This window comes from Emys orbicularis, chromosome 1, assembly GCF_028017835.1.
Source record: "Emys orbicularis isolate rEmyOrb1 chromosome 1, rEmyOrb1.hap1, whole genome shotgun sequence".
Taxonomy (NCBI): Eukaryota; Metazoa; Chordata; order Testudines; family Emydidae; genus Emys; species Emys orbicularis.
The window spans coordinates 127,100,019-127,113,414 of NC_088683.1; the positions used below are offsets into that span (position 1 = coordinate 127,100,019).

The following is a 13,396-nucleotide window of genomic DNA, read 5'->3' on the forward strand; positions in this document are numbered from 1 at the left end:
CAGTGTTTAACCACCCTTACAGTTAGGAACTTTTTCCTAATGTCCAACCTAAACCTCCCTTGCTGCAGTTTAAGCCCATTGCTTCTTGTTCTATCTTTAGAGGCTAAGGTGAACAAGTTTTCTCCCTCCGCCTTATGACACCCTTTTAGATACCTGAAAACTGCTATCATGTCCCCTCTCAGTCTTCTCTTTTCCAAACTAAACAAACCCAGTTCTTTCAGCCTTCCCAGTTCTTTCAGCCTTCTTTCAGCCATGATGATATCTTTTGACTGGTACTTTGTGTTTTGCATCAGACTGTCATTTAGTCACTGAAAGAGTGGAAGAGCTATTAAATAAAGCTCTTTGTCCTCACTGAACCTTAATGCATTGGATCAGAGCCACAGAGTCAAAAGTCAAAGTACATTTTCTTCCTCAGAACCTTAAATTCTGGTTTTATTGCACAATCAAAGAACGGGGTGTTTCCCTTCGGAAGTGATAACCTTTAGCTCTTAAACTTGGGAAACCACAGGTCTTTACCCATTTTCATTCTCTGTGCTCTTTTAAATGTATTCGTTTTCTGTCATTTTAATTAATGCTGTCTGGGGCAAACATCTTTTGAAGCTTGGGAATTTAAGGGTAACTCAGAATAAATGGAGAACTTGAAACCTCTGCCAGAGAAGTCAGATTGGCGCAGTGACTCTTGGCCTGCTTTCAAAATGCAGTTACTTTTAATTAATGGATTTTGATAAACTTACTCCCCGTTGCCCTTGCCATTTTGTTTCTCTTTTAAATTCTCTACCAATTTTAATTAAGCTCTTATTCCTATCCCTCCCATCATCCTCTTATCTGAGAACATCCCAAACATTAATTCATTTATCTACACATCCCCCCTTGAGGTAGGACAGTATTATTGTCCCCATTGTACATATAGAGAACTGAGGCACAGATAGAAATTAAGAGCTAACTTTTCAAAGGTATTTAGGTTCCTAAAGATGCAGATAGGCACCTAGTGGAATTCTCAAAAGTGTATAAGTAGGTTAGGTGCCTAACTCCCATTGACTTCAATGGGACTTAGGTGCCAAATGTGCTTAGGCAGTTCTGAAAATATCATGAGGCATCTATATGCATCTTTCAATGTCTAAATACATTTGAAAATCTGGCCTTAATAGATTGGTCAAGGTCATACAGGAAGCCTGTGGTAGAGTTGGGTATTGAACCCCCATCTCTCGGGTGTCAGTCAGTGCTGTAACCACAAAATCCTCCTCCCTTTTGGTGAGAAACTGCATATGTCAAGGGAATGGGTATGCGATGGGGTGTGGATGGGGGACTGAAATAAGCCAGCATGGGCAGAGCAGAGTACTTCTTGCCTGCCATCTAATAGCAGAGCACAATAATCATGAGTGACGAGAGAACCTTAAAGGGTCTGGAGATATGGTCTGGATTCATACTTTTCCAAACCTCTTTCATCTGGAAATCAGAATGGAAATTTCATGAGAACAGGCTTTTTGTAACAGTTCCAGGACATCCTGCTTCCAGTGGATCAGAAATACCACAAGAACAGCTTTCCTCGCAGTATTTTGGTACATTCACTTCCCTTCCTGTTTGAAACCGAGCAGCACAGAAAAGCATGAAAATGGGAAAATGCAAACAAAATGAGTGAAAGAAAAGTCTTTTCATCCTCATGAGGCATTCACGTCCCATGCGTGATGAAGGCTCAGCAGACCTATTCTTTTATTATTCAGAATGGTTCCTCCAACTCTAACAGTCAGATTGTAGGTTTAGATTTTATTTGCTTATTTTATATTCCTGGAAGGAAATTAATTACATAAAATACACATAAAATATCAATAACCATCCCAAGATAATAAAAGTTATCTTCTGTCGGCTGCTATGTGGTCTATGTGAAATGAGTTCCTATTTCTAGTGCGTAGGTGTCTTCAGCCAAGAAAATACGATCCACACGCAGCAGAGATGTCAAGGGCAAAATGGGCCTGGTGAATAAACTACTCTGTTACCTCCTAGGATGTGCATTGGTGGGATAGTACAAGAAAGTTTGCACTGCTGTTTGCCTGTGCTGTATCTGGGATATGGATAATTAAAAGGCCTGGGTCTCCAGGACTGTCAACTCAACCCCTATGAACAATGTTATTCACTTAATGAAACCAAGGGCTTAGAAGAAAAATAAAACCCTGTCGGTACGTGTTGTGCAGTTATTGATTCTCTGCTAAATGTTGTCAGTCCTGACTTGCCCATTGCTGCCAGAAGACAAAGGCCTGTGTTTCACATCCAGCAGACGTCAGAGACCTTCGTGCTTGTTTTTAAATGGAAGTTGTGTTGCTAATGGTTTGAAGAAAATCTGGTGAAAATTATCATTCAACCATCTTTTTTTGTGCCACTGCATGGCTCTGTGATCCATTGAGGTGTTTATAAAAGGAAAGCTTGCAATCTGCCGAATCTAAATATGTCACCTGTGCCTGGTACATTCATCCAGTGGTCAGAGTGTTGGGCCCCATGGTATGGAACACTTAGAACAAGTTCCACAGAGGAATAAGAAACTATTTGTCCCCGCCCTTCCTTTTCAGCTCCAGCCGTACAGATTCTTTCACTGTAACTCCAGCTGCCAGACTCAGTTCCACCCCCCCCCCCCCGAATAAATCCCTTTAGTAGGACCATAGTGTGTTCTGTGGTACATACTTGCTCATGGAAGGCAAAAGGTGGTGTAAGGCACCCCCCTTACTCCCTTGCATGGCCTACCCACATCGTGGATCACAGTGTAGAGGAGGAGGGAAGCAGCCCTTGTAGGGATGCTACTTCCCCTCCCACAGAAGAGGGTTGGAGGCAAGCAGGCTGGGGGAGCTTTGGCTCTTCCTTTCCCCAGTGCACCAGCCAATGCAGCTAGGGAGGTGCAGAGGCGGACATGATCCATGCCAGGCTGGTGCAAATTATCTCTGCTCTGGAGGAAGGGGAGAAAAAGGAAGCCACTAGAGCTAGTTGAAAACATTTCAAATGTTTTGATTTTTCAGTGAAAAATACAGGCACATTTTTGCACAAAATTTTGAAGACCTGGAGAATTTGAAGAACTTAAGAAAAGCACCAAATGTCATGAGACTCATGATAAAATTTCAAGAGGTGACAACACTGCCTTTGTGTTGAGCATGCTGATTTGGTGTTCATCTCCCTATACCTGTTCTCTGGCCCAAGGAGCAGATCAACAACCAATTCACTCAGCATTAAGGCAGGTGTGACCCTGAGTGCCAGGATCTTGGACCTCAGTATTCTGGCTTTATCCATCAGTGGTGCTAGGCATTGTAATGAACTGCCTGAATGTGTAATTGAACTGCTGCCCTCAGTTTGGAATCAGAACTGCCTTTCATAGTCTCTATTCTGCTAAGAGCAATCCTCCTTCAGCACACATGTTAAATGCCTGGGTACTTTTGGAACAGGAGCATCTGGGTTCTATCCCTATGGTTGCAAAGAAGTTCTAAGTGGTCCTAGTATGCAACGTAGTCAGAACTGTGGTTTTATAGGTAGTCATGGCTTTGCTACAGTATTATTAATCCTATTGTGCCATTGTGAAAACAATCTTCTGATTTCCAATGTCCAAATAACAGAGCATCTTTCCAACATATAGTTGTCTAAAAAACTTTTATTTTCTCTCTTTCTTTTTAGTCTAACGAGACATCAACTTCATACCTCTCCTCACAGGATTTTCTCAAAAATGCTTATGTCCTAGCAGTTCTTCTCTTCCTGGCCCTTATCCTCCAGAGGACATTTCTGCAGGCTTCCTATTACGTTACTATAGAAACCGGCATCAACCTGCGAGGTGCCTTACTGGTGAGTAAGACGTTGTTTCCGAGATCGGCATGCTGTAAAATGCCCTAGTGATGGCCCCACATTTTATTCTTTCGCTTATCTTGTCCTTTATTTGTGTGGTGTTTAACCACAGCTGAGGATTGGTACCACAATATCTTCTGGAGCTTAAAGCTTTTGCAGATCTGAGCCCTGCTAGTTTTAAACTGCCTCTGCTGTAGACTGAAAACCTTTGTTTTACTCCAAACCCTATATTTTGCTCTGGGAGTGTAGTCCCAAAATCTCTCCTGAACTCAGGTCTCCTGTTTGGCTATACAAAATGCTCTCCACCAGGTCACTTTCAGCCTAGCTTGCCTTTATTTACTGTTTACTGCTTGAAAACTTAATAGAAAACTTGCTAGAAACTCATTTTATAATTACAGGGTTTCTACCTGCCAGTTACTGTAATTGCTCTTAATTTTAGATTTGTCTGAACTTATGTTAAGCTTTATTTATATTTTTTCATCAAAAATAAGCTGTATTCCTTCTTGTCCCATATCCCTATTCTCTACATTCTGTTGTCATTTTTGTTATGTTATTGATCTCATACGAGCACCACTCCTGCAGCCCTTACTTGAAAGAACAGTCCCATCGGGCCAAATTCATTGCTGCTGAATGAGGTCTGTGTAGTCACACCATGGAGATGTTTGGCCCAGTGGGACTGCTTGTAATGGCTGCAGGAGTAACAAAAAAATTGAGGCAATAATTCTACTATTTAACCTCTATTTTCAAAAATCTCTCTCTCTGTTTGGGAACTGGGGGAATGGACAATCTCTGATACTGACATTTGCAATGTCTGGTTGCTATTGTAACTTTATATACTGTACTTTATTCCTCTGTCCAGGCAATGATATACAATAAGATCCTGAGGCTTTCCACGTCCAACTTGTCCATGGGAGAGATGACCTTGGGACAGATCAATAACTTGGTTGCCATAGAAACAAATCAGCTGATGTGGTTCTTGTTTCTGTGTCCCAATCTCTGGGCTATGCCCGTTCAGGTAGAGCATCAAAGTAAGGGCCTAATTTTTAGAAGAAAACCCCCTGGAAAACAGAAGATATTTTTAACACAATGTACATCTTTGAGATTATTTAAAACAAAAAAGTGGAAATTATACCATTGGACTATAGTTACAAATGAAGAGCTGTGACCAGGAGGAGAACTAAAGGGTAGAACTGCTGTTCACTGTCTCCTCCAAAGGCTGTGAAGTAGTATCGCTGCAGGCCAGTGGGAAGAGATTTTTCTGGGTAATATTTACAAGCCAGGGGAATTGTCTGTGAATTTTAGAATGGATTACCTGTCTTTCCCACAGCCCTATATGCCTTCCTCTGCTCATATTTGTTCCACAACTGCCACAAGTAATCTGTGCAGGCAGCTATCGTGGACCAAAATATTACTGGTTTTGAGAATTCATTTGCAGCTGTTTTATGGGGCAAGAGTGAAGAGTGTCAGAACTTGGCCCTTAATTCTGTGATCCTGTATTGCAAAGAAGGTATGGTATGTTGAGTGTTATAATGTCAGAAAGTGTGGTTAGTGATCCACAGAAAGGAACACTGATTTGAGTGTTGAGAACTAAACAGGTGCACTAGTTATCATAAACTTCTAGTTCTTAACATCTGGTTCTAATCCAATCTGGGTTGTGTACAGCAGAAGAACAGATGAATAAGAAGGAAGGAAAGACAATATTAGAGTTGGGGTAGCCAAATTTTCAAATGTGAGGAAGCAATTTAGGAGCCTAAGTCCCATTGACTTTCAATAAGACTTAGGCTCCTAAGATATTTTTGAAAAATTTACTCTTGGGCTTCTAAGTGGGGATGGGTAGGTCATAATTTATAGGTATTGTTAACAGCTGTCAAGGAAAAATAACAGGAATGAAAGCTTTGGTAAATTAGATCTACGCTATGTAAATTCATGGCACTATATAAGTCATCCATAATAATAAAGGGAACATCCACTTTTGTCATTTGTTTATTTTTAGCAGGGTCATCAAAGAGAATGTATGGTGAAAAAACAGACAATAAAGGACCTGGATGGCATAAGGCAGGGATCGGCAACCTTAGGCCCGTGGCCCGCCAGGGTAAGCACCCTGGTGGGCCAGGCCAGTTTGTTTACCTGCTGCGTCCACAGGTTCGGCCGACCGTGGCTCCCACTGGCCGCGGTTCGCTGTCCCAGGCCAATGGGGGCGGCGGGAAGCGGCGGCCAGCACATCCCTCGGCCCGCGCCGCTTCTCGCAGCCTCCATTGGCCTGGAGCGGTGAACCGCGGCCAGTGGGAGCCGCAATCGGCCGAACCTGCGGACACGGCAGGTAAACAAACCGGCCTGGCCCGCCAGAGTGTTTACCCTGGCGGGCCGCGTGCCAAGGTTGCCGATCCCTGGCATAAGGGATTAGTAACTATATAGACATTTTCACCTATAAATCACTGCTTCAAATCCAGGCTGGCTTAGAATTGTCCAAAAGGGGTTACCATATGAAGGTTTTTTCAGTTGGTCTTTGTTAATTAAACTGCTGGTTGCTCTCAGGCTAATTGTATGTAGCTTAAATTGTATGTAGCATAATGGTCACCTTTTTATCAGTCTCAGGAAAATGACAAGGACTGAATAGATATAGAAACTGAAATATCGTCTTAATCCATGGAGGTGATCCCACCAGGAAAGTGAAAGGACAGTCTGAGGAAGTTTCTATTGCCACTTCCTTTGCTGTTCCTCCAGCTCAGGGAGCAACAGGACCTAACTGACAACTCACTGAAGTTAATTGGCAGTATTTTAATTGACTTCAGTAGGCTTTGAATTAATGCCCTTGGGATATGGATGTCTTTCTCAAAGATCTGCTGTTGCTCATACAGAAGTTATGGGTTTGATGCAGAGTTTACTGGGTGATCTCCTATGGCCTGTATTATGCAGGAAGTCAAATTAAATTATCATAATGGTCCCTTCTGGCCTTAAAATCTGTAAACTGTTGTCAAGCCAGTAGCTGACACTAGCACTTAAAAAAACAAAAGTAAAAATGATAAAGTGTATATGTTATATTTTTAAAGTTCTTTTCACTGTCAAAGCATTGGGCAGCTGCTGGTATCAACAATTCACATGTTGGGGTAACAGATACTTCTAAATCAGCAGTTCAATTAGCTTCTTTCTTTCTCTGAAAAAAGACAAGGAATTAACATTTGCTAACTATGGGCTAGAGTGTGACTCCCCCTAACGCAGTCAGGCAGAGAAATATGGGTGCCGTCTCATCCTGAAGCAGAGGAATTGGATCTCTGAGGGATGTTTCTGAGGAACAATGACTTCCAATGCTACTCCTGGGGTGAGGCAGTTTATGGCTGAGGCTGATGTTACAATCTAATCCTAAATATAACGTCATCAAACCATATCCTCCTGGTCTTGAATAAATCATGGGGGTTGGTCCTACAAGTTGCTGAGTGTATCCAGAAAGGTGCTGAACACCCTCGAAGGCACCCGAAAGGATGGACTGGGCCCTGAGTAAGGACAGCAGGATTTGCCTCAGGCCCGAATTGCCACTAGGCACCTCGTCTATCTGCCTGCTAAGGAAAGGATTTTTATGTATGTAAATAATACTCTGCAAAATCTTAAACCTGACTGGATGTTAGTGGTTTGACTATGCAATGGAAAGACATGTTTAATTGAATTCATTAGTTTACTGAAAAGGTGAAACAAATAAAAGTAGGGAATCAATCCCGCATGCCCTTTCTGACATGAGTGGCCCTTATTCATATCAGTACCTCCCCTGGCCCTGATTCTCTTTTACAATAGGACTCACTCTGGCAGTGGAAAGGTACCTTAAGTTGAATGTAAATGTAATTTATATCCACTTTAAGGCCCCTTTAAGTGGTGTAAAGGGGCTTTTGTACAAATAAGAATCAAGCCCACCAACTCCAGAGCACTACTGGCTTAACAGCTAATATGTCACTGCATGCTTGACTCTTTGGGGCAGACACTATCTTTTCATTCTGTGTTTGTACAGCGCCTATCACATTGGAGTCCTTGTCCATGACTTGGGTAGGTAGGTGCTACCACAATACAAATAAATAATGATAATAAAGGTTTGTAGAAACTTTCCCTAGAATTTCAAAACTTAACTTCTGAAGTAAATTATAAGTGAGGTTTTATTTAAATTCATGCAAATTCTATGTATTATTAGACTATATAGTCTGAGAGGATTTTTTTCGCATTGCTGTCTTGTAGGGGTCCTGAAATGTATTCCTTTTCCTATGTGCCTTTTTCCTCCTTAGATCATAATGGGCGTGATCCTACTCTATAACTTACTTCGAGTAAGTGCATTGGTTGGTGCTGCTGTTATTGTATTGCTCGCTCCAATACAGTATTTCATAGCTACAAAGTTGGCTGAGGCGCAGAAGAGCACTCTTGTAAGTAATTTATTTTAGTGATGCCTGTGGTCCAGTAGTTAAAGCAGAGAACCAGGAATCAGGAGTTCTGGATTCTATTTCTGGTTTTTCAAATATTTTGCTGTGTACGTTTGGGTAAGCCATTTAACTTTTTTGTCCCTCAGTTTCCAGATCTGTAAAATAAGGGTAGTAATATTTGCCTACTTCACAAGTTGTTTGCAAAGTTATTTGTGATCCTCAGATGAAAGGTGCTATAGAAGAACAAAGTATTATTACTTATAGAAAACTAAGAACTATATTTTGGGAATGTTTATTATTAATTAAATGAACCACATAATTAATTTTGATTTTTAAATTTTTATTTATTTATTTTTGGACTGCCAACAAACAATTTCAATGTAATACAATGGAAACTGTACAATGGTAACATTTTCAACTGTTTTTTAAGAGGTGCATTAAATACAATATATATTACACTCTTTAGGTGGTGTTACCAATACACAGAGTTACATTCTTGCTGACATTCCTGATTCCTAGAGTTCTGATCATTTGAATACCCTCTCCTCCAATATTCACCTATAACAATGACATCAAAGGCATGTTCAGTGAGCACGTTGGGGAAAGGAAGGAGAAAGAAATATCTAACTTTTAGCAGAATACTTCTGTATTGTGATTGAAGTTCTACAGAATGGGGAGTTCCTTAACAAGATAGGCACTCATGAGACCATTTATTGCTGAGTTAAATTTGCATGGAAGAAATTCACTCCTGCGCTGCGGGCCAGCACAAAGCTTATGAACTACTCAGGTCCTTTTTAAGCCTTGAAAATAAGGACTTAGGCCCTGGTCCTCAAATGTATTTAGGATCTTAACTTGTATGAAAATCAGTGGAAGTTAGGAGCCTAAATACCTTTTGAGGATCTGGGGCTAGGTCCTGATTCAGCAGTTCATCCCTTGTCAGCAAAACATTTAAGCACATGCTTAAATACTGTACTGAACTTGGGCCTTAAAGTGGTATATGCACCTTGTGCTGACCCTTTTTACAGAGATGAATTTCACCCCATCTGAGTAGCTTGATCATTTCTCTATCTATCCTTTAGATGCCATGGAGCCTATTGTTTTCTAATTCAAATGATGTACTGTATGGAATGTCAGCAATTAATAAAAATAATAAAATATAGAAATGAAATATTAAATCATGCAAATAAGTCCTTTTGAAATAGATCACATCAACTACTGTATAACACTCTACCCAAAAGTCTCTTGCATTTCTGAATAACCTCCGTACTCATATTGGATCAGTCCCTATTGCACACTCTCCATCAATGGGAAACGATTCTACAGTCTAATGAAGCTCATCGACTGGAAATTTATCCTAATTTTAAATTTTCTTAATACCTAGACTGTTACCATCTCCCCCTCATATCTTAATTGTCAGTTAGCCAAGCTAAACATATCTGGGCCTGATCCTCAGTTTGATTGACCCCAGTGGACGTATGCCAATTTACACTGGCTGAGGATCTATCTTTTATACTTTTTTTCAGACATAATTCCCTCCACCCCTTTGATCTTTCTTGTTCTTCTCTGAATTCCTCCCAACTTGTTAATGTATTTTGGTAATAATGTGCCCAAAACAGATGAACACAATATTGCTGATGAGTGGCTATTACTTAAATAAATCAATAAAATAAGCACATATTATGTGAATCTTCTGTACGCAGTCCAAAACTGGTCTTTTTGAGGCAATACCACATTGCAACCTCAAATGTAATTTTTTGTTCATTACCAATTGTCCATCTTTTTTCTTCTTCAGTATTATCACTCCCAGGTTTCATTCTCTATTTAGATACATAGGTTTCAGGTTATTTTCCCCAAGATATATTAGTTTTGATTTTTTTCAATGCAGAATCACTTTTATTTTCTTCTCATGACTTTAAAGTCTCTAAAATCGTCAAGGAACATGAAATTGTATATTATTTCAGTATGTATAGTACTTAGAGGCATATACTAGGTCATGAGTAAACCCAGTTGCAATACTTTGGCTAATTTTAGAACAAAAGTGATAGAAAAAAGCATTCTTAATAAAAATAATTTAAAAATATTAATTTTGTAATTTGTAATTTCTTACTTTTTTAATGTAAAGGATTATTCTACTGAGAGATTAAAGAAAACCAATGAGATCTTGAAAGGCATTAAGTTGTTAAAGTTGTATGCCTGGGAGCACATATTTTGCACTAGCGTAGAGGAAACAAGAACCAAGGAGCTCATAAGTCTCAAAACCTTTGCGCTGTACACATCTCTTTCCAGTAAGTAATTCTGTTCTAGGGGCAGTATTGTTGTTTGTAACATAACTCTTAGATATGGATTTATCTCTCAATAGTAAATTCCTTTTGAGACTTCAGTTGAAGCAAGATGCCTGTACTTATGGTAGTGGCTATTTTGTTATGAAACATGATGGAAAATAAAAGACACGACAAATAACACAACAGGAAGCTTGACATTGTTTGGTGGATTTTGTTACTGTTATTGTTTAACTTGTAAAAGGTTTTTTGCAACCTTAGTTATGAGATTTTACATTAATAAGTACTGAGATAACATCAGCAGGTGTGATTGGGACAGACATAAGTTAGGAACTAAAATAAATTACATTCCTTGTAATGAGGTAGAGTTGAGGGAAATGGCCCCAATATTTGTAGTAAATTGTTCTTTCAAAGCAATTTTTGGCTGTGATACATTATAATTCTGCAGTTCATATGAAAATATTTTATTTCAATTCACTAAAATGTAGAAACTATAACATTTCTTGGTTCGTTTGTTTGTGTATTTAAGACCTAAGTCAGACATGGAAGGAAATTTCTTCCTGTTAAGGAGTTTTCCTTTGGGAGTTTTAATGGATAGGAAACAACATTTGAGGTTGAAGTCCTCAACTAACATATTATTTAACTGACTATGCTTGGGTTTGGTATAAAGTATTGAAAAATAATACTAAGATCATTTTTTGTACAGTTCAAATAGTCCAATGCATATTTTATTTCTTTCAACAGTTTTTATGAATGCAGCCATCCCAATAGCAGCTGTTCTTGCAGTAAGAAAATATTTTTCCCCTTTATCTGAAAAGAAATTAAAAACACTGTCATTGTTTATATAGGACCTACTTTTCACAGAAACAATATGTAAATTAGTATGTCCCTGCTGGCTGCCTAGCAGTATTACACTAACAAACTCAATTCCCAATTTACAACACCTGAGATTTGGACTTGTGAAAAGGGAAGCAAACAAAAAGCAACATTAATTTCAGTCTTCCGCAGAAACCAAACAGAATATCAAAATGTGGCTAAACTGGAAGGGGACAGACTAGTTTTGAGAATAAGTCTTATTTTGGGCTTTGTATTTTGGGGTGTTGCTGTTCCATTGTCTATGGGTGAAATTTACTCTGGGCCCAGTACAAGGCCTAGTCAATTTAAATCATCAAAATAAGTCATGGTTGGACTTAAGTGGGACATAAGTTTGCACTAGCCCTTTGCACAAAAATGAATTTCATGACTAATGCTCTGGGGAAATACCTTTACCCTTCATGCTGGGCAGTAAGAAATGTTTATACACCAAACACTGAGGTCCTTATTCAGTTTGTACTCAGCCTCTACTCAGGCAAAATATTTCGATAGGTGTTTTTCCCCCTGTTTTGAGCCAGCCTGTGTAGCCTGACATCCTTTTCACTAATATTCCCTTGTTTTGATGTGACAGACCTTTGTGACCTATGAATATCAAAATGAGGCGACACTGCAGCCATACCAGGCCTTTGCATCACTGTCGTTGTTTCACATCCTGGTCACACCGCTGTTCCTGCTCTCCACCGTGGTTAGATTTGCAGTCAAGGCCGTCATAAGGTATGGTTGAAACTATAATAAAAGAACAGAATTATCAGACATATATATGAACATGCTTTGTTGGGGAAGAGTCAACATGGCTTTAGTAAAGGGAAATCATGCCTCACCAATCTATTTAAATTCTTTGGGGGTAAACAAGCATGTGGACAAGGGTTATCCAGTGGATGTAGTGTACTTGGACTTTCAGAAAGCCTTTGACAAGATCCCTCACCAAAAGCTCTTAAGCAAAGTAAGCAGTCGTGGGGTAAGAGGGAAGGTCCTCTCGTGGATCAATAACTGATTAAAAGACAGGAAACAAAGGGTAGGAATAAATGGTCAGTTTTTGAAATGGAGAGAGGTAAATAGCAGGGTCCCCCAAGGGGCTGTACTGGGACCAGTACTGTTCAACATAGTCATAAATGATCCGGAAAAGGGGGTAAACAGTGAGGTGGCAAAATTTGCAGATGATACAATATTACTCAAGGTAGTTAAGTCCAAAGCAGACTGCAAAGAGTTACAAAAGAATCTCACAAAACTGGGTGATTGGGTGACAAAATGGCAGATGAAATTTAGTGTTGATAAATGCAAAGTAATGCACATTAGAAAACATAATCCCAACTATACATACAAAAAAGATGGGGTCTAAATTATCTGTTACCACTCACGAAAGAGATCTTGGAGTCACTGTGGATAGTTCTCTGAAAACATCTGCTCAATGTGCAGCAGCAATCAAAAAAGCTAACAGAATGTAAGAAACCATTAGGAAAGGGATAGATAATAATAAGAAAAGATATAATGCCACTGTATAAAGCCATGGTATGCCCACACCTTGAATACTGCATGCAGTTCTGGTTGCCCCATCTCAAAAAAGATGTATTAGAAATGGAAAAGGTTCAGAGAAGGGCAACAAAAATGATTAGGGATATGGAACAGCTTCTGTATGAGGAGAGATTAAAAAGACTGGGACTTTTAAGCTTGGAAAAGAGATGATTAAAAGGGGATATGATAGAGGTCTATAAAATCATGAACATTGTGGAGAATGTGAATAAGGAAGTATTATTTACCCTTTCACATAACACAAGAACCAGGGGTCACCTGATGAAAATAGGCAGCAGGTTTAAAACTAACAAAAGGAAGTACTTCTTCACACAACACACAGTCAACCCATGGAGCTAATTGTGAGGGGATGTTGTGAAGGCCAAAAGTGTAACTGGGTTCAAAAAAGAATTAGATAAGTTCATGAAAGATGGCTCCATCAGTGACTATTAGCCAAGACGGTCAGAGATGCAACCCCATGCTCTGTGTGTTCCTAAACCTCTGACTGCCAGGTGCTGGGATTGG

General features: G+C 39.6%; 1 protein-coding gene across 2 annotated transcripts in view; it reads left to right on the plus strand.

Annotated features, from left to right (window-relative positions):
- ABCC9 (ATP binding cassette subfamily C member 9) overlaps positions 1–13,396 on the plus strand; it is a 111,108-nt gene that overhangs the window by 24,792 nt on the left and 72,920 nt on the right. For both annotated transcript variants that reach the window (XM_065399835.1, XM_065399843.1), the window contains exons 7-12: positions 3,649–3,813; positions 4,673–4,828; positions 8,079–8,213; positions 10,333–10,495; positions 11,234–11,274; positions 11,934–12,076. In XM_065399835.1, the coding sequence (XP_065255907.1) occupies positions 3,649–3,813; positions 4,673–4,828; positions 8,079–8,213; positions 10,333–10,495; positions 11,234–11,274; positions 11,934–12,076 (803 nt within the window). The remainder of the gene's footprint in view (positions 1–3,648; positions 3,814–4,672; positions 4,829–8,078; positions 8,214–10,332; positions 10,496–11,233; positions 11,275–11,933; positions 12,077–13,396) is intronic.